This window comes from Elephas maximus, chromosome 5 (assembly GCF_024166365.1).
Source record: "Elephas maximus indicus isolate mEleMax1 chromosome 5, mEleMax1 primary haplotype, whole genome shotgun sequence".
Classification (NCBI taxonomy): Eukaryota; Metazoa; Chordata; class Mammalia; order Proboscidea; family Elephantidae; genus Elephas; species Elephas maximus.
This window is the reverse complement of record NC_064823.1, coordinates 30,306,593-30,328,953: the sequence shown is the minus strand read 5'-3', so window position 1 is coordinate 30,328,953 and position 22,361 is coordinate 30,306,593. Positions and strand designations below refer to the sequence as shown.

At 37.7% G+C, this 22,361-nt stretch overlaps 1 protein-coding gene across 4 annotated transcripts in view; it reads left to right on the top strand.

Annotated features, from left to right (window-relative positions):
• The window catches only part of MYOZ2 (myozenin 2), a 56,914-nt gene extending 37,897 nt beyond the window's left edge, over window positions 1-19,017 (top strand). For 2 of the 4 annotated variants that reach the window (XM_049885438.1, XM_049885441.1), the window contains 2 exons: window positions 5,685-5,868; window positions 18,550-19,017. In XM_049885438.1, the coding sequence (XP_049741395.1) occupies window positions 5,685-5,868; window positions 18,550-18,784 (419 nt within the window). In that variant the 3' untranslated portion in view covers window positions 18,785-19,017. Of the gene's footprint in view, window positions 1-5,684; window positions 5,869-6,624; window positions 7,322-18,549 lie in introns of those variants that run through there. The other 2 variants (XM_049885440.1, XM_049885439.1) reach the window with 2 other exon arrangements.
• The last annotated feature ends 3,344 nt before the right edge of the window (window positions 19,018-22,361 follow it).

Here is a 22,361-nt window from a genome sequence, read left to right as displayed (position 1 = left end):
CATTGTTCTCTATTCACCCGGAGCAACAAAGGAAGAAGGAGTGTCAGGAATAGGAGAGGATATGGATTGTGTGACTAATTGCTTCCATGAACTAATGCCTCCTTTGCCATGAGACCAGAAGAACTGGATGGTGCTTGGCTACCATTACTGAACATTTTGATTCAAGATTCTATAGAAGAATCCTGATCAAAAGGGAGAAAATGCAGAACAGAATTTCAAATTTTCATGGGCTCTAGACTTCCCAGAGCCATGAAGGTTGGATGAACCCCTGAAACTATTGCCTCGAGTTAATCTTTAAGCCTTAAACCAAAAATATCCCCTGAAGTCTTCTAAAACAAAACAATAGTTTAGCTTAACTAGTGAAAAATGTCTGCTTTGAGCATTAAGGTCTTTCAAGAGCTGTCTACATGGGATCAAATTATCAACAGCAACTTGAAATCTTAGACAGGAACCTTAGGGGGCAGTGAGTTTTTGTTAATGGGGGAAGAACAACTCAGAAAAGGAGAGTGAGAATGGTTGCACAACTTGAAGACTGTAATCAATGTCACTAAATGGTTCACACAGAAACAGATGAATTGGTGTATGTTTTGCTGTGTATATTTTCAACAAAAACAACAAATAAATAAAGAAAAGCAAACCCTTATCCAGTCCAGTCAGTATATATTATTTGGAAATGTTGTTAGATTTTAAAATAGAACGCCTTTCAGAAAAATTATCTAATCTATTTAGATAACACCTTTTCCAAATAAGGTATAGAAAATGTCCTTGAAAATTCAGGTATTTCCTCAGTAGTGTATAAAGTTGATTTTTAAATTTAAAGTAGTACTTTTATTTCGAAATTAGCAATGTCTGTAAGGTTGCTATGAGTGGGAATCGTCTCAAAGGTACTGGGTTTTATATAATAGTTTGTATAAAAAACAGTAAATTTAGCAAAAGTACTTCTAGAAATCTTCTCAAATAGCAATATTGTTTTTGAAAACATGTAAGTCAAAGCAGCCGTATAATATTAAGTCTTATATAAAAATAAGTTGAATGTCAGCCAGTGCTGAACTTAGATTTATAAGGGCATTTTTATTGAACACAGTGAGAAAAATATATTGATAGGTTTAATAAGTTATCATTGAAGGAGACCATGCACGTGATTAGAATTAACAGAATTCTAAAATGAAGAATTATAATGAAATTCCCAAGTAGCTTCTGACCAAAGATTATGGCAGAAAAATAGGTAACAGGCTCTACATACACAGCGCTAAGCATATGAGGAGAGAAACAAGCTTGAGAATCAGACAGATCTGGATTGAACCCTCTTGCTCTTCCCACCCAACGCTCTTTTACTACTGGGTTGGGAAAGAAAGTAAATCTCTTTGGGCCTCAGCTTCCTCAATCTGTAAAACATGGAAAACGAATCTTTCTGCACAGGACTATTGTGAGAATTAAGTATGATAATATAAGCACAGTTCCTAACATGTAATGTTCAGTTAAACTTAATCCTGTCTCCATCCACTCTGACATCTTTGACATGTAATAAAATACGTATATTATCTTTTATTTCCAACCACTGTATTGCAATCCCTTGCTATCTAATTTTGTGGGTTTTTTGTTTTTTTCTTTTTTTGGTTTGGCTTTTTTTTTTTTTTTTTTAATAGGAGAGAGGACATAAGGAAAAGTTTATGTTGATACAACCTGGTAATCTCCTCATTTAGGATTCTTTTATATGATCATGATAATATACAATAGAATTCCAAAAGGAATAGAAAAATTCATCTCTACCCTCAAGGAATTCAGACTCTAAGACAGGAGATAAGACAAATGTTCAAATTATATTCATAGTCTCACTTTCTCTGTGTATATATAATTTAATATCATACTGCATTTTATTTACTGTCAAAAATATATTTGTACATATCTATTCATATCTATATAGAGAGAGAAATTTTAAAGAATAAAATCATACAGATATTTAAAGATAAATATCAAATTCTCAAATATTACCACATGTCTATGTAATATAGTACTAAGAAAAGGGAGAGTTAGCATTTGGGATTAACAGTGTATCTATCATTGCATTTTATATAAAAGTCCTCAACCAAGTTTGGGGGTTATCGAGTAGTTTGCCATGAAGCAAAAGTAATGAGGCCTTCCTTTTTTCTTGATTGCTGGAAGTACAAGCAAACTATAGCTTATTCTAATTTAGCCAAATTAAGTTTTTATTAATAAACCAAATATGTTTCCAAAAGCCAGCTTTTCTCAGTATTATGATGCCATAATACTATAGGAATGAAGTTCCTTTGAACTGAAATCAGTTATATTAAAATATATATTTAAAATTCAAACAAGAAATGTTGACATATAGTGTTGCTAATTGTAGTACTTCTGAGAGTTAGATAATTTATATGATAAATACATATTTATTTATTAATTAATAAATAGATAACTCAGCAAATCAAAAAAAGTAAGTATATGAAAAACTTACTAGTAAGGCTACCTATAATAATGAAATTGGAAAATCTTGAATGTTCAAAATGGGAAAAGATTACGTAAATACAGTCCTTCAATTCAATAGGTTATTAAGAAGCCCTTAAAATGATTATGAACATGTAGTTTATTTCAGAAAAAAATTGGAGAAAAATAAAATACGAAGTTGCATGTATACTCGAATTAGAGTTATGTAAAGATTATATTTGTGAGTGAAGAAAAACTGGGAGAAAATACACAAAAATAAAAATAATTGTGTTAGGGATTTCCAGGTATTAAAAAATATCCCATAAAAAAATCCATTGCTGTCAAGTCAATTCTGACTCAGCGACCCTATAGTACATGGTAGAACTGCCCTATAGGGTTTCTAAGGAGTGCCTGGTGGATTCGAACTGCCGACCTTTTGGTTAGCAGCTGTAGCTCTTAACCACTAGGCCACCAGGGTTTAATCTGTATTAAAAAATATAGATTATAAAATTAAAAATTTCCAGTTTCTATGTCGCACACCTCAGATCAACTCTAAGAAAAGAATAGGACATAAAATGTGGCAATTACGATAATGGAGTTATATATACAGGCAGTCCCCAGGTTACAAACATCTGACTCACATACAACCCAGAGATATGAACCAACCCCCATAAAGTCTATCATATTAAAAATTTGAGGTACATACAATGATTCGTAATAACAAACGGGCGCTACTTTGAAACATGCATTAAAACATTATTATTCCCGGTGGTCATGGCCCCCAGACCTTCTGTTGGCCCAGGACAGGAATCATTCCCGAAGCCAACTCTTCAGACACGGATTGGACTGGACAATGGGTTGGAGAGGGATGTTGGTGAGGAGTGAGCTTCTTGGATCAGGTGGACACTTGAGACTATGTTGGCATCTCCTGCCTTGAGGGGAGTGGAGAGAGTTAGAAGCTGGCGAAATGGACACGAAAAGAGAGAGTGGAAGGAGAGAGCGGGCTGTCTCATTATGGGGAGAGTAATTGGGAGTGTGTAGCAAGGGGTTTATGGGTTTTTCTGTGAGAAACTGACTGGATTTGTAAACTTTCACTGAAACACAATAAAAATTACATTAAAAAAACAAACCATTATTATTATGTTAAAGATGTTTTAGTGTATCTGGAAGTACTTCTTTAACTTTTTTAGGCACAGAAAGGTACACTATATGCTGTATGCTAAGACAAACATTTGGCTAACTGATGTTAGATACGAATTGCATCTAACTGTTCCAACTTCTGTACAAATGTGACTTAAAGACAGATTTAGGAAAAGAACTCACTCATAATCCAGGGGCTGCTTATAAAGTACAAAAGGGAGACACAGGGAAGGAACTTTGATTTCCTGGGGAAGACAGGAATGGCCACATAGAAGTGGTGACCTCAAACTAAGACTTAAAATAGGAATTCAAAGATGACTAGAATTAGGGAGAGCTTTCCAGATTCGGGGAACAAACAACATGGACCAAGTAGGGAGGCATAAGAGGACACAAAACATGAAGACAGCTACAAGTAGATTCATACTCCTGGAGCATAAAATGTGAGAGAAGAATGGCAGCGGATGAGGCTGGACAAGGTGGGTAGGGCCCTATGTGTTGTGCTGAGTATTGAGGCTTCATCTTGGGGAGCTATGATAGCAACGTGAACTGGGGCAGTAAGTGGCATAGTTAAGTTGGCCTTGAGAAAGATCATCTAGGCAGCAGTGTGGAGGGTGCCTGGGAGGGGGGTTGATAGTTAAAGGACATTCATATGAGGCCAGTGTGAAAGCCAGGAAGAGCTGGACTGGCCTGAACCAGAGCAGTAGTAATAGGAGAGGGCAGAAGGAATTCAAGAGCATTGTCCAGTTTGCAGACTACCTGTATAAAATTTGAATGAGTTTTGCTAAAAATTTGGATTTGTGGGCCATACCTGAGACTTATATAACAGTATTTATGAGCAGAGAAAAGAAGACTATCAAAAAAAGATTACCATTAGAAACCAGAGGCAATCAGAAGAAAACAAAATAAACCTCGAATAACTGCCTAGAGGTGGAATTTTCAAGAAAGGTTTTTTTGGAGGAGATACACTTTTTAGTGTAAAGAGAAGATAGGCATGGTTGGACAGAAAAAAAAATTGAGAACATTTTCGAGAAAGGAAAAGAAGACCAGGGAACCCAAAAGTAGGACTGATCAAATAGCAAAGGGTTTTGATATGGTAGAAGGGCGACCTGCAAGGACACAACGAAATTAGATGCTATAGGAGTATACAGGGGAAGTAGATAGCTGCACCTTGGAAACGCTTGAGGAGTTTTCACTTGATAAGCGTGAAAATGTTTTAAAGTTCTGTGCCAGAAATCTGTGTGATTTTTAAATGGTACTTTCAGAAAATTTCTAGCTCTTGTGATGGATGAATTGAAGAAGTGAAGCCAGACGCAGAAAAGCTAGGTAAGAAATCGTTAGGAACAAAGTAAACAAGGGATGGACATATCAGGGAATAAGGAGACCAGGGGCTGAATAAGGTAGAGAAAACCAGTTACTTCGCCCTTTTGAAGCTTAAATATTTTACAGACCACTCAGCAATTTAAGGAAACCTTGGTGGCATAGTGATTAAGAGCTACAGCTGCTAACCAAATGGTCGGCAGTTTGAATCTACCAGGCGCTCCTTGACTCTGTCCTATAAAGTCGCTATGAGTTGGAATCAACTCCACAGCAACGGGTTTGATTTTGGGAAGCAGTTTAAGATGGGCAAGGTGTTCACACATCTCTAAAGAGTCAACTCCCAGAGGAGAAAGATTTTGTCTTCATTGCTGTTTCCCCACAGCCTAGACCACAGTAAGCACTCAATACATATTTTTAAATTAACTAATTAATTGTGGTATCTAAAGTTTCGTATAAATTAACGTAAAGGACATAAATTTTTAAAATGAGGTGAACATAAGTCTTAGTTTTACATGAAGAAATATGTACTAAGATAGTCAAGGAAGAAATAGCTGTATAGTCTGGAAAAATGAAACATTAAGTGGTTTCTTTTTAGCATTCCATAAGCTTAAAGGGGTTTTAAAATGTCTAACTCCTTCAGCTTATTTTTTTCTGAGGACTATAAAAAGAATGCAGTCTTCATAAGTTTACCCCAGAATGAAAAACTAAACATGGTAAGATGTTAGGTGGAGCCTAAAAACATTCAGTCACCTGTGTTTACTTATTCTTGTCATATTTTTCCAAAGGATATTCTGGACCACTGAAGGAAATTCCTCCTGAAAGATTCAACACCACCGCTGTCCCTAAGTACTACCAGTCTCCCTGGGAACAGGCCATTAGCAGCGATCCAGAGCTTTTAGAGGCTTTATATCCTAAATTTTTCAAGCCCGAAGGAAGGTCAGAATTGCCTGATTACAGGAGCTTTAACAGGTAATTCAGTTACCCTGGGTGACACTGCTGGAATGTGATACCAAGTTTTTGCTATCATGATAAAAAAAAAAAAAAAAAATACAGGGAACAAAATCCTCGGGTGAAAAACATTTTCGTTTTTAATGAAAATGGCAACAGAGGATTTTAAGCTAGGTAAAGACTCACTTTTGCAATGCTACTAATATACTCAATCTTGGGAATATGTAACTTTGGGCAGGTCTCCTTATATTAATTTTCTCATCTGTAAAATAAGGGGTTGCACTAAATTCTATGATTATATGGTTAATTTTTTTTTTTTTTACCTATAGATACATTATTTAGTAAAATAAATTATTTTAATTTCACTACATTTAACCTACTCCTTTACCTTATAGAATAATCAGTAATTATTATTGATGCATTTTATGTTCAGACCTATTAATTTTTACATATGTAGTACCCATTATCGACCAATCAAAATAAACAAAAAAGCATGTCTTAATTGTGAGTCAAAAAAAACAAGTTTACCAGTCACTACCTAGACAACAAAGCGTAAAAATATTGTAAGTCAAATCTACCTTTTAAGAATTTCCGTTAGGAATTAGAGAGATGCATATGCAGTAGCATATTCCATACCTTACAGTGGAAATTTTTTTGCTTCACTAACTTTGACTAAAATGTGAAACTATTTTTAGAAATCTTAAAAATTTTACAAGTGGTCTCTCATTTCGAATGTTTAACATCTCTACTAATGGACTCTTTAATTTGTGTGCTGAGGGTGATGAAAATTCAAATAAACAGGATACAGTCTCAATGGTGCCAAAGAAAAGAAAAGGAAACTCTTGCCAAACAGCAACCTTTCACTGGATCAGCAGTAGGAGGTAGGGGATGGGTGATGGAAGGGAAGGAAATGTTTTCATTTTCAAGAGAAGAAACCGACCCACCAAATGGGAGGAAAAAACAAAACAGAACTGGATAAAATGGGAAAACATACTCCACTAAAGGCCAAACCCAAATATTGAATTTCAGAGGCAGAGGTATGTATGTTCTTCAGTTTAATTCAGGGGGAAAAATATATATATATGTATATATATGATTAAAATTCATTTTTAAAATTAATACATACATGATTAGTTGACCAAATTCACCTTAAATCTAGCAATGCTGAACTCCAGGCTCTTGAATCTAATGGATAACCATTCTAAAACCCCGAGAATGAACATGCAACCTGTGCAGTTGAGTGGGGCACTACACTTAGAAGGTCCCCGTGTTTGAATACTCTGCTGTCACTATCTTTAAATTCTTAGTAATTTTTGAACAAGGGGCTTGTATTATCATTTTGTACTGGGCTTTCCAAATTATGTAGCTGGTCTTGATCACAGGCTCTAACTTTAAGAAGCTTTAAGCTCCTCTACACTCAAGACGTACTTCCCTTAGAGTAACTACCTTATTCCATGACATTTTTTTTCCGCTCAAGTTTATTTCTTCACCTCTCTGTGAGTTCATTGAGGTTAAGATCTACTACTGTCTTTTTTTTTTTTTGCTATGGTTAAATATATATCACAGGTTGTTGTTAGATGCTGTTGAGTCGGTTCTGACTCGCAGCGACCCTATGTATAACAAAACAAAACAAAGCTCCATCCTGCGCCATCCTCACAATCATTGCTTTATTTCAGCACATTGTTGCAGTCACTGTTCAATCCATCTTGTTGAGGGTCTTCCTCTTTTTCACTGACCCTCTACTTTACCAAGCATGGTGTCCTTCTCCAAGGACTGGTCCCTCCTGATAACATGTCCAAAGTACGTGAGACAGTCTCTCCAACTTCACTTCAAGGAGCACTTTGGCTGTACTTCTTCCAAGACAGACTTGTTTGTTCTTCTTGCAGTCCAGAGTATTCAATATTCTTTGCCAACACCATAATTCAAAGACATCGATTCTTCCTTGGTTTCCATATTCACTATCCAGCTTTTGCATGCACGTGAGGCAATTGAAAATATCACGGCTTGGGTCAGACGCACTATAGTCCTCAAAGTGACACCTTTGCTTTTCAACACTTTAAAGAGTACCTTTTTCAGCATATTTGCCCAATGCAATACGTCATTTGATTTGTTGAGTGCTGCTTCCATGGGCATTGACTATGGATCCAAGTAAAATGAAATCCTTGACAACTTCAATATTTTCTCCATTTATCATGATGTTGCATATAGGTCCAGCTTTGTGAAGATTTTTGTTTTCCTTTTTTTTTTTTTTTTTTATGTTGAGGTGTAATCTATACTGAAGGCTGTAGTCTTTGATCTTCATCAGTAAGTGCTTCAAGCCGTCGTCGCTTTCAGCAAACAAGGTTGTGTCATCTGCATATCGTAGGTCGTTAATGAGTCTCCAGTAATCCTGATGCTGCACTCTTCTTGATATAGTCCAGTTTCTCAGCATACAGACTGAATAAGTACAGTGAAAGGATGCAACCCTGACACACACGTTTCCTGATTTTAAACCACGCAGTACCCCATCATTCTATTCAAACAATTGCCTCTTGGTCTATGTACAGGTTCCTCATGAGCACAATTAAGTATTCTGGAATTCCCATTCTTCACAATGTCATACATAATTAATTATGATCTAAACAGTCAAATGCCTTCGCATAGTCAATAAAACACAGGTAAAAATCTTTCTGGTATTCTGTGCTTTCAAAAGATCCATCCGACACCAGCAATAATACTCTCTCATTCCACATCCTCTTCTGAATCTGGCTTGAATTTCTGACAGTCCCCTGTCAATGTATCGCTGCAACCCCTTCAGCAAAATTTTACTTGCATGATAATTTTCTGCACTCTATTGGGTCACCTTTCTTTGGAATTGGCACAAATATGAATCTTTTTCAGTCTGTTGTACAGGTAGCTGTCTTCCAAATTTTTTGTCATAAATGGGTGAGTACCTCCAGCACTGCGTCCATTTGTGGAAGCATCTCAACTGATTTTTCCTCAATTTCTGGAGCCTTGTTTTTCTTCAATGCCTTCGGTGCAACTTGGACTTCTTTCTTCAACACCATCAGTTTTTCATCATTTGCTACCTCTTGAAATGGATGAGCGTCAACCAATTCTTTTTGTTACAGTGACTGTATTTCTTCCATCTTCTTAATATTTTTCCCATAGAATCCTTCAATACTGCAACTCGAGGCTTGAATTTTTTCTTCAATTCTTTCAGCTTGAGAAACGCCGAACGTGTCCTTCCCTTTTGGTTTTCTAACTCCAGGTCTTTGCACATTTCATTGTAATACTTTGCTTTGTCATCTTGAGCTGCCATTTGAAATCTTCTGTTCAGCTTTTTTATTTCATCACTTCTTCCATTTGCTTTAGCTACTCTACATTCAAGACAAAGTTTCAGAGTCTCTTCTAACACCCGTTTTGGTTTTTTCTTTCTTTCCTGTCTTTTTAATGACCTTTTGTTTTCTTCATGTATGATGTTCTTGATGTCATCCCACAATGCACCTGGTCTTCATTCATTAGTGTTCAATGCATCAAATCTATTCTTGAGATGATTTCTAAATTCAGGCGGGATATACTCAAGGTCCTACTTTGGCTTTTGTGGACTTGTTTTAATTTTCTTCAGCTTCAACTTGAACTTGCATGCAAGCAATTGATGGCCTGTTTTGCAGTCGGCCCCTGGCCTTGTTGTGACTGATGATATTGAGCTTTTCTATCATCTCTTTCCACAGAAGTAGTCAATTTGATTCCTGTGTTTTTCATCTGGTGAGGTCCACGTGTATAGTCGCCGTTTATGTCGTTGAAAAAAGGTATTTGCAATGAGTAAGATGTTGGTCTTGCAAAATTCTATCATGTGATCTGTGCGTCATTTCTATCACCAAGGCTATATTTTCCAACTACTAATCCTTCCTCTTTATTTCCAACTTCTGCATTCCAATCACCAATAATTATCAATGCATCTTGATTGCACTTTTGATCAATTTCAGACTGCAGAAGTTGGTAAAAGTATTCAATTGCCTCATCTTTGGCATTAGTGGTTGGTGCATAAATTTTAATAATAGTCATATTAAATGGTCTTCCTTGTAGGCTTAAAGATATAATCCTATCACTGACAGTGTTGTACTCCAGCATAGATCTTGAAATGTTCTTTTTGACAATGACTGCAATGCCATTCCTCTCCTATTTGTCATTCCTGGCATAGTAGACCATATGATTGTCTGATTCAAAATGGTCAATACCAGTCTATTTCAACTTATTAATGCCTAGGATGTCGATCTTTATGCATCCCATTTCATTTTTGATGACATCCAATTTTTCTAGATTCACACTTCGTACATTCCAAGTTCCAATTATTAATGGATGTTTGCAGCTGTTTCTTCTCATTTTGAGTTGTGCTACATCAGCAAATGAAGGTCCAAAAGCTTTACTCCGTCTACACCATTAAGGTTGATTCTACTTTGAGGAAGCAGCTCTTTCCCAGTCATATTTTGTGTGCCTTCCAACCTGAGGGGCTCATCTTCTGGCACTATATCATACAATGTTCTGCTGCTATTCAGAAGTTTTACACTGGTCACTTTTTCAGAAGTAGACCACCAGATCCTTCTTTCTAGTCCGTCTTAGTCTGGAAGCTCTGCTGAAACCTATCCACCATAGGCAACCCTGCTGGTATTTGGAATACTGGTGGCATAGCTTCCAGAATCACAGCAACATGCTTATCACCGCAACATGACAAACTGGCAGACGTGTGGTGATATATAACACAAAATATGCCATTTTAACCATTTTTAACTGTACAATTCAGGGATACTAATTACATTCACAATGGTTGTATAACCATCACCACTATCTATTTCCAAAAACTTTTCATCATCTCAAACAGAAACCCATTACTTATTAAGCAATAACTCCCCATTCCTCCTTCTCCCTGACCCTTGGCAACCACTAATTACCTTTTGTCTCTGTGCATTTGCCTATGCCAGATATTTCATGTAAATAGGATCATACAGTATTTGTCCTTTCATGTCTGACTTATTTCACTCGGCATAATGTTTTCAAGGTTCATCCATGTGGTGGCATGTATCAGGACTTCATTTCTCTTTATGGCTGAATAGTATTCCATTGTATGTATGTACTACAATTTGTTTACCCATTCCTTTATTGATGTGCACTTGGGCTGTTTCTACCTTTTCATTATTGTGAGTAATGCTGCAACAAACGTTGATGTACAAGTATGTTTGAGTACCTGCTTTCAACTCTTTTGTGTATATACCTAGGAGTGGAATTGCTGTGTAATATGCTAACTCTTTGTTTAACTTTTTGAGGAACCCCCAAACTATTTGCCACAGCAGCTGCAACTTTACATTTCCACCAGCAATGGATGGGGGTTTCAATTTCTCCACATCCTTGCTAGCACTTGTTATTTTTGTTTTTTTATTACAATATCCATCCTAGTGGGTATTAAGTAGTATCTCATTGCAGTTTTGATCTACATTTCCCTAGTGACTAATGATGTTCAGCATCTTTTTATGTGCTTAGTGGTTACTTGTATCTCTTCTTTGGAGAAATACCTATTCAAGTCCTTTGCTCATTTTTTTAAATAGGGTTGTCTCTTTGTTGTTGAGTTTACAGTCTTTTAGTCTTTGAGACCCTAGCACACAGTAGAATGCCTAGACTTACCAAGCAATCAATAATTTTTTGTATGATTCAACAAATGAACAAAAACTATTGGTATACGATGGCAAGTTTCTGAAATGATAAAATATTTTCCATTGTGGATACTCAAGAATAAGAACTGTTAATTATGTACTGAATCACATTTGAGTCATAAAGACACTTCAACGTGCTAAATCAGATGATAAAAGGTAGGACATTCAATCAGCTAGTTTTGTCATGAATGTGGCCGCAACCTGGCTTGATATTATTCAGCCAGCTCAAGTGGATTGAGATTCCTAAACACACTGTTGTACTTAGAAAGTGATTTGAGAAGGATGAATATCCCTTAATAATTCTCTAGGGAGGTGCAGTATAGGATAGTGACTAGTGAAGCAGGCCTCAGGTGAATCTGGCTGCCTCATCAAATCCTGTTTCCACAATTTGATAGGTAAACAACTTTGAGCAAGCCATTAAACTTACCTTTGCCTCAGTTTCATCTGTTAAATGGGAATATAAATAGAACCATCTAGTAGGATTTTGTGAGGACTTAGTGAGACAATCATGTAAAGCTTTGGTACTCAAGGTGTAGTCCACAAACCAACAGCACAAGCGTCACCTGGGAGCGTGTTAGAAATGCAAATTCGCAGGCCCTACTCTGGACTGACTGTATGAGCATCTGCATTTTAACAAGAACTCCAGATGATTCATATACCAACAGAGTCTGAGAAGCACTTAAAACAGTGTCTGGCACTGTAAAAATGGTGTGGTGGGGGCATCTGACCTCCTCTAACTTCATGAGGGGAGAATCACCATCAACAGCCCAAAACTGATTCATATGAAGTGGACAGCAGACATACCTCCTCTCTCCAGCCTTTTTACCAATTCTGACTTCAGCCATCCCTCCCACAGCACTCTCTACTTCTCTTCTGGGTTCAGTAGTTCATTGTAATGGCCACAAAGAATTCACAGATAATACTCATGATTGTGGGGTTTATTTAGGGAAGTAACAGGTTACAATTCAGGATCAGAAACAACTCAGGATGCAGTTCTTCAGTTAGGACAACTACTCAGCTGTGCCCACAGGCAGTCCTCTCCCTGACCCTTAGCTGCTCAGCCCCTCAGGCCTCTTAGGTTGGGCTGGCCTCTACCCTGCCTGGGAAAGTATTACAAAGCTCTTTATCTCCACCGACAAGTGCCCAAAGGCACCGCATTCCGCCAGTAAGCATCCTACTCAAAGGTGTACAGCTGTCTAGCTCCATGGGTCAGCAAGCCTAGCTCCACTGACAGGTGCCCAGGGGCACCCCACACTGCCAGCAAGCCTCCTGCTTGAAGGCCTCAGTTCTTAGCTCCATGGGTCTGCGAGCCTAGCTCTGCTGAAAAGTACCCAGAGGCACCCCACTCTGCCAGCATCCTCCTGCCTGAAAATGCTCAGTTTTCTCTCTCCATGGGCTATGAAGCCCACCGTGCCACCTCCTGCCAGTCTCCTGGTTCTGCTGCTACTGGTTCTCTGCCATGCTGGCCACATCTTCTTGCCACCTTGTGCTACCACCTGTGTTACAGCTCTCTGTCTCCCGGGTCTAGGAGGTTCTCAGCATATGGACCCCAGATCCAAAGGACACACTCCACTACAGGCTCTTCTTTCTTGGTGGTAGTGACATCCACCCTCTGCTCTGGGACTGGCTGTCTTTTAAGCCTAGCAGATGGCAAAGCTAACCAATCCCCTCATTAGGGTTTCATGTAGCTTATTTGCATGCTCCCACCCCCACAAGGGTACCATGTACCTTATTTGCATTATTAGCAAACTGTCCAATCCCCTTAGTGGACAACAAGCACCTCATTTACATAGTACCACCCAATCATTTGCTTGGAGTTACAAGACCACTGCTAGAAAGGCCATATAAAAGTGAGCCGTCACATTGCAGCCACATAAATCCATTGCCATCAAGTTGAGTCCAACTCATAGTAGTGCTCAACATATATTAGCTTTCATCATTACTATGTCTAATGAAATTAAGTAATCATAAAGTACCTGAACGATGATCTAACAAGTTCTTTTCCAAATTTATCTCTCTTACCTCCAGAATAATGGTTTTAGGCCCTGGATGGGAAAACCTGTGCTAATTTGATTGCTAAGATATATCAGATTGAGGTTACTGAGCCAGTCAGTGACCTGTTATCACCCATATCTTGCATAGCAATTAGGTGGGAACACAATAAGGTCAGTCATCCTGAGAAAAGATTCAATAGAAAATGAAATGTACTGCTATTCAGAGAGGAGCAAACTACTGAAAATAAAATCATGGGCCAAGGAAACATGAGATTCTATATTAATATGACACGGTTCCATCTGCTACGCCCATTGTTGGGGTAATCTATTCACTCCGTGGTCATTCTCAGGCATTGAAGATTTTAATATCTGCCTCACTTGAGAATACTCTTCTGGAGTATACTGCAAAAGAACACTCCTCTCCAGCAATATTCCTATAATCACATTTTGGTGACTCCAACATGCATTTAAATGATCCACTGAACTCTTTGCCCTTTCAAGTAAGTCCTTAACTATATCATTTTTAAGAATCACCTTTTCAACCACTCCTCAGTCACTGTTGGCTTTCCTTAAAGTTTGTCATTATCAATACCTGTTCCACCTCCAAGATCTACTCTTTATCCCCTTGCATCTCTACTTTTCATTATTATATTAAAAAAATACAGTTTAATAATTCTTTAGTTCCACTCACTAACCAACCCAAACCCATTACCATTGAGTCGATTCCAACTCATAGTAACCCTAGAAGACAGAGTAGAACTGCCCCATAGGGTTTCCAAGGCTGTAATCTTTGTGGAAGCAGACTGTCACATCTTTCTTGTAGAGCTGCTGGTGGATTTGAACCACCGACCTTTCAGTTAGCAGCTGAGTGCTTAACCACTATGGCACCAGGGCTCCTTCCCAGACTCCACAGTCCATCACTATTATTACTCCATTGTACACATCCTCGTGTCTCTTGCTCCTCTCTTTAACTGTGGTACTCAAGTGATAAAGCTCCAAGTCTGGTCAAATCTATCCATCTACTCTGTACCTGCACCTGAGCATCTGAATGTCGCTAAAGAAAAGCACACAATTTTGTCTCACCTTAATTTCAGCACTGCCAGGCAATCCAACACATTTTCTAGCCAATTCCTTCTTCCAATCCCGTAGAAGACAATTTCACACCTTCTCCTCTCTCCCCAAATTTCCAGTACCCTACTCCAGTCCTCACTCTCAACTGATGACCACCCTTGCTACATTTCTGAGAAACTGGAAGCAACTGGAAGAGACCTATTTCATCTTTCCACCAATGAATCTACCAACTGTTGTATATCTGAACCCATATTCTTTGTCTTTTCTGTTTTAACAGCTAGTAAATTGCCCGTCCTATTCCTAAGGTCAGTTCCTCCAATTGTTTACTGATCCTTATCTTCTCTCACCCAATCTAGTTGTCTCTTTTCTTGCCTACATTATTTGTTTTTTCTCTCTCGTTAATGGATTATTCCTATCAGCATATTGTTAGGTGCCATCACCTTAGTTGTGACTCATAGCAACCCTATGAACAAAAGAACGAAACACTGCCCAGTCCTTCACCATCCTCATAATCGTTGCTATGTTTGAGCCCATTGTTGCAGCCACTGTGCATATCCACCTCATTAAGGGTCTTCCTCTTTTTCGCTGACCCTCTACAAAGTATGATGTCCTTCTCCAGGGACTGGTCCCTCCAGGTAACGTGTCCAAAGTATATGAAGTGAACTCTTGTCATCTCTGCTTCTCAGGAGCATTCTGGCTATATTTCTTCCCAGACAGATTTGTTCTTTCTTCCAGCAGTACACGGTATATTCAATATTCTTTGCCAACACCATAATTCAAACAGATCAATTCTTCTCTGGTCTTCCTTATTCACTGTCCAGTTTTCTCATGCATATGAGGTGACTGAAAATACCTTGGCTTGGGTGAAGCGCACCTTAGTCCTCAAAGTGACATCTTTGCTTTTTAACACTTTTCAGAGGTCTTTTGCAGCAGATTTGCTCAATGCAGTATGTCATTTGATTTCTTAACTGCTGCTTCCATGAGTGTTGATTGTGGATCCAAGTAAAATGATATCCTAAACAACTTCAATATTTTCTCCGTTTTTTATGATTTTGCTTATTGGTCCAGTTGTGAGGATTTTTGTTTTCTTTGTGTTGAGGTATAATCCATGCTGAAGGCTGTAGTCTTTATTCTTCATCAGTAAGTGCTTCAAGTCCACTTCACTTCAGCATATAGACATATTAAAAAGTCTCTTATCCTAAATAAAAATCCTTTCTTTTACTCAGGCCCCATCTGATTATCTTCAATTTCTATGCTTTTTCTTCATAGTAAAAATGTTCACGAAAGACTTGTCTATATTAATTGTTTCTATTACCTAATGTCCCATCCTCTCTTGAGTTCATTTTGGTCAAGACTGTATGCCACCACTCCACTGTAATGGTGAGTTCTCAGTTACCAATTTACTCAACATCTCAATACTATATGATAATGGTTGACCATTCCCTCTTCCAAGAAATACTTTTGTAACTTGACTTTTAGATCATCAAGTTCTCCAGATTTTTATCTTTTTAGTCTTCATTGCTGGCTTCTCCCCTTTTTCCAAACCCTAAATGCTGGAGTTTGTATGTGGATCATACAACTGCGTGGATCATAACAAATTATGGATAACATTGTGAAGAATGTGAATTCCAGAATACTTAATTGTGCTCATGAGGAACCTGTACATGGACCAAGAGGCAGTCGTTCAAACAGAACAAAAGGATATTATGCGGTTTAAAATCAGAAAAGGTGTGCATCAGGGCTATATCCTTTCATCTTACTTAGTCAATCTGTATGCTGAGGAAATGATCCGAGAAGCTGGACTATATGAAGAAGAATGTGATATCAGGCTTGGAGGAAGATTCATTAACAACCTGTGATATGCAGATGACACAACCTTGTTTGCTGAAAGCGAAGAGGACTTGAAGCACTTACTGATGACGATCGTAGAATACAATCTTCAGGATGGATTACACCCCAACATAAAGAAAACAAAAATCGTCACAACTGGACAATAAGCATCAGTATGATAAACAGAGGAAATATTGAAGTTGTCAAGGGTTTCATTTTACTTGGATCCACAATCGACACCCATAGAAGCAACAGTCAAGAAATCAAATGACAGTATTGCACTGGGCCAATCGGCTGCAAAAGACTTCTTTAAAATGTTGAAAAGCAAAGATATCACTTTGAGGAGGACTAAAGTGTGCCTGACCCAAGTCATGGTATTCTCAATCACTTCAAATGCATGAGAAAGCTGGACAATGAATAAGGAAGATCAGAGAAGAATTGATGCTTTTGAATTACGTGTTGGTGAAGAATATTGAATATCCCACAGACTGACAGAAGAATGAACAAATCTGTCTTGGAAGAAATACAGCTAGAATGCTCCTTAGCACCATGTACTTTGGATATGTTATTAGGAGGGACCAGTATCTGGAGAAGGATATCATGCTTGGTAGAGCAGAGAGTCAGCAAAAAAGAGGAAGACCCTCAATGAGATGGATTGACACAGTGGCTGCAACAATGGACTCAAACACAGCAATGATTGTGAGGATGGTGCAGGACCGGGCAGTGTTTTGTTCTGTTGTACATAGGGTCACTATAAGTTGGAACCAACTTGATGGCACCTAACAACAACAACAAATGCTGGAGTGCTACCTTCTTTATTTACACTCATTCTGGGCTGTGATTATATGTAGTTCCAAAGTTTTAAGTGTCATCTACTTGTTGACAATGCCAATTATATTACCAAGCCTAACTCTTTCCCTGAATTTCAGCCAGTCCATTGGACATTTCCCATGAGATGTCTAACAAGCATACAAAAATTAACATGTCAGAATCAAACTCCTGATTTCCAGCCCCCAAACCAGGTCCTTCTCCAATCTACCTCATTTCAGTAAATGGCATCTTTGTACACCAAGTTGCTCAAGTAAACAACCTAGGACTTATCCTTGATTCTACTGTTTACCTCATACTTCCCACCATCAGCAAAGTCCTGTTCACTCTGTCTTCAGTATATATTCAACCACTTCTCAACACCTCCAGTGTTACCACCTGGTCCAAATCAACACCATATCTTTACCTGATTACCGTAAGAGCCTTCAAATTGGACTTTGTGCACTCACTGTTGCCCTCTTTTAGGCTATTCTCCACAAAGCAGAGAGAATTTTCTTTTTTTTAATCAGTCAGATCATCTCTTTTTCTATAAGCTCATCTTACTTCAACTCAGTAGTAAAGTTGTCTTCTTTCTTATCTTTGGCTCATGATTGTATCCCTAATGTTGAATAAATAATAAGTAAGTTGAAGCATAAATCAAAAAAAGCTACAAAGTTATGTTGGGCCTTAAATGACAAAATAAGGAGGTTGGACTTCATTCAGAAGATGAACGAAAAGACCTGAAGCTTTTGCAGTGGAGATACAAAGATGCAAAAGAAGTACTTTTTACCCTCAGAGAGTTCATAATTCACAGATGACCCAAACAAAACTATATTTTTAAAAAGAGAAGCTGACAATACAAAGTACCATATCATAAGCAGCAAATGACTGACATAAAACAACTGATGCTGTATGGATTTGGCTAAGAAAATGTGGGCTGGGATAGTTGAGTGGAAGTTAGGATCTATAGGCTACAAGACATATACAAGTGGAGAGAAGTTAGGGAGGGCATATCTTAAGCAGGAGAAACATTGTTTGCAAAGGCACAGAGGCAAGAAATGTTTGTGATGAGCTCAGGGTACACAGAATAGTCCAAAATTAAGAGTTCAAACAAAGGGGCTTTACACTAATTTAATAACAAATACCTGTTTTATCATAAAGGCATGATCCTTAAGTAGAAATGTTTGCCTCGTAAGCAAAACTAATAACTACTAAGAACATAACAACATAACCATAAAATCATGAATTAAATTGTTTTCTATTTCCTGATAAATAAATTTTTTAATTAATTAACTTTTCTTTTTATTTCCCAGAGTCGCCACCCCTTTTGGAGGTTTTGAAAAAGCATCAAAAATGGTTAAATTCAAGATTCCAGATTTTGAACTACTAATGCTAACAGATCCCAGGTTCATGGCCTTGACCAATCCCCTTTCAGGCAGAAGGTCCTTTAATAGGACGCCCAAGGGTTGGATATCTGAGAATATTCCTATAGTGATAACAACTGAACCTACAGAGGATACCACTGTACCGGAATCAGAAGACCTATGAAAAGGAAGTTATGATTGTATATGCCACAAAACCTCTGAACGTAAAAGTTGCTGTTTTATTATTCTATTTACTGGCAAAGCCACTTACACTTCTTTAGTAGCAAAAACTTAATAGCAATTTAGCGATTTCCTTTTATGGCATTTAATTTCAATCTCAGATAGAGTTCTAATAAACAATTCAGAATCTTATTTAAAAAAAACCTTTAATTTTTTTCATTCATAATTTTGTTTTCACCTGGTACGGACAAGAACAAATATTCCTGCTTTTTCAGTGTAGAAATTCAGAAGAGTAACTGACAACAAAGGGCTTCACCTTTGTTTCATTCAATATGATTTATTCCTGCGTGAGTTTTTCAAATGGAATTTAGTATGAAAATGCAGTGACAGGTGTGTAGACTCATTCAGAATTTTATCTAAGGGAGAAGAGCTATGAAAGATGATATATGAACATTATTGATGGAGAAAAGGGTAGAATTCGCTGATTCCGGTGAATGATAAAATAGAATGGATAAAGTCTTTTCATTAGTCATTCTGAGAATTTCTGAAGCATGTTCTACTCTTTGACATGTTTTAAATCATTAGGTAATTACTCCAGATAACATTATCCAGAGTTCAACTGGTTTAATATATTTACTAAGTATTAAGTCAAGGAGCCCTAGTGGCATAAAGGGTAAGTACTTGGCTATGAACTGAAAGGTTGATTGATGGTTCAAACCTACCCACCCAACAACTCCACAGGAGAAAGACCTGGCCATCTGCTCCCATAAAAATTACAGCCTAGAAAACCCTACGGGGCAGCTCTACTCTGTCACATGTGGTCGCTATGAGTCAAAATCTGACTTGACGACACTCAACAGCAGTATTAAGTGAAGGAGAATCAGACACAATGACTTAAGGGACTTCATGCTACTACAGTTGTAGTGACTAAAGTGTGTTCAGAATTTAAGTTTCACAAATCCCAATTCTCTGTGTTAAATTCAACTTTATATAAGCATTTTTAGAAGAGCAAGAACAAATAAAATACGCAATCATACATATAAACAAATGAGGTATGAGAGCAGGGGAGAGAGAGGGTGTAATTTAAATTGTCAGCTGTCCTTGCTGAAATCTTTAAATTTTGTTCAACTCCTTAAGCACTAGGGAGTATATGCTATAAAACACAAACAACAGCAAGAAATAGAAGAGAACAAAAGTATCTGAAAGTAACGTTGCTACATCTATCATGAGGTATGTGAATATATTGGCATCATTGATTCAAACTAAACTAACAGCAAGTTTTAGGTATGTCTTAAAAGATGACTGAGGAAGTATACATGATTGAACTGATGAGGACTCAATAATTCCTCCCTTTCACATTCATTTAAAAGTTCTGATAGATGTTCATACCAGCCATAGAAAACGACCTACCAGAATAAGTTTGGAAGGTAGGAGGAAAGAGAGTGTACAGTAGAGAGTTAAGATGCCAGGAAGCAATATTACATATTTACAAATAATCTGTGTATGTAGTGTTGGAATTGGTGGTCGTTTTAATCTCACTCTAGATTTATAAATAGAGATTTTTTAAAAATGCATATGAAAAATACAATCCCATCCCTAGAAAGTAACAATGTCAAAGTATTGTATCTATACCTACTACCTATTGTAGAGAATTTGTATAATTTAAAATGTATCTTTCAGACACCTTATTGCAGTGGGTTTGGGTTATTTTAAAATAATGATGTTGGCAGCTGTGATAAATCCTAGACATGAGGTTGCCATCTTATCAGTTTTTATGTATATCTGAGCTACAGAGAACTAAGGTAACTTGAAATAAGCCTAGTTTATAAAGGGAAGAACTTAGTGAGTCCGGCTCCAAAATATTTGTTCTAAGAACTCATGGTTCGTAATTTCTCTTTCAGAATAAAATTTAGCTTTAAACTATCTTATTATTTCTAGACAAAATAATAAAAAAATCTCCACTATCTTAATTTGGGCACGTACAGCAATAAATTGAGTAATTTTAGAATCATTTTCTCAGGTCATGTAGAACCAAAACACATTGGCATTGAGTCTGAGTCATAGCAACCCTACGGGACAGAGTAGAACTGTCCCATACAGTTTCCAAGGCTGTAATCTTTACAGGAGCAGATCACCGCATCTTTCTCCAGTGGAGTGTAGCTGGCAGGTTTAAACTGCCAAGCTTTCAGTTAGCAGCTGAGCACTTAACCACTGTGCTACCAGGAGTCCTTATACTTATATAAACCCAAAAACCAAATTCTTGCTGTTGAGTCCATTCCAATGTACAGTGGCCCTAGAGGACAGAGTAGAACTGCCCATACAGTTTCTAAGGAGTGGCTGATGGATTCAATCTGTTGACACCTTGGTTAGCAGCCAAACACTTAACCACTGCACCACCAGGGATCCTATAGTCATATAAACCCATTGCCGTTGACTCAATTCTGACCCATAGCGACCCTAGGGGACAGAGTAGAACTGCACCATAGGGTTTCCAAGGAGCAGCTCGTGGATTTGAACTCTCAACCTTTTGGTTAGCAGCCATGTCACTTAACCACTATACCACCAGGGCTCCATAGTCACATAGGCACTCATAAGTATATAAAGCTTAACTTTCAGACTGTGTTGGGAATGAGCAAACTAAAACAAGCAACATGCATGTGTTTAATTTTGAAATTAGAGAAGCACAAAAGCGTACTCAGGTTAAACCTTCTCATTTCTGTTCAGCGCTGAATATGCTCTTGAGCTATGTAACCTTCCTTCTCTTTCCCCTGTAAGGATGTATGATACTAATAAACAGTAAGTCCAAAAAGAAAACAACCAGTGTAGTATCACACCAAAATCGTTTATTCAAATAAAAATAAATTTTCTACTTTTCAAAACTTCAGAGAAGAATCTCTCAATTTACATTACATTGTTCAACAGACATCTGGGTCATGAAATGCTCTTGCTTCATTTAAACCAATTTCCTCTTATCTAATTGGTAGGACTGATTCTCAGCTGGCTGACTGTCTTTGAGATGATAACTTGTTGTTGTTAGTTGCTATGGAGTTGAGTCCAATTCATGATGACCCCAAGTGTGCAGAGCAGAACTGCTCCATAGGATTTTCAGGCTGTGACCTTTCAGAAGCAGACCAGGCCTGTTTTCCAAGGTGCCTCTGGGTGTGTTGCCAACCACTTGGCTAGCAGTCGAGCACTTAACAATTTGTGCTACTCAGGGACTCCAGATGATAACTAGAGCTACTTTAATAACCAGAGTTATGGTTAAAAAGACTATTGTTCCTGTCTTTTAACTCTTCACTTTCTTCAATCTTTTCTCAAATTTCCCATTTTCAATCTTCTATCTCAATATTTTAAAGGGTTTGATAATTAAAAATAACTAATTATTGATTGGAGCCCTGATGGTGAAGTGATTAAGAGCGTGGCTGCTAACAAAAAGGTTGGCCATTCGAAGCCATCAGCCACTCCTTGGAAATCCTATGGGGCAGTTCTACTCTGTCCTATACAGTCGCTATGAGTCGGAATCAAATTGACAGCAATGGGTTTAATTATTGGTTAATGCAAAATCAAAGCAAATACAGACG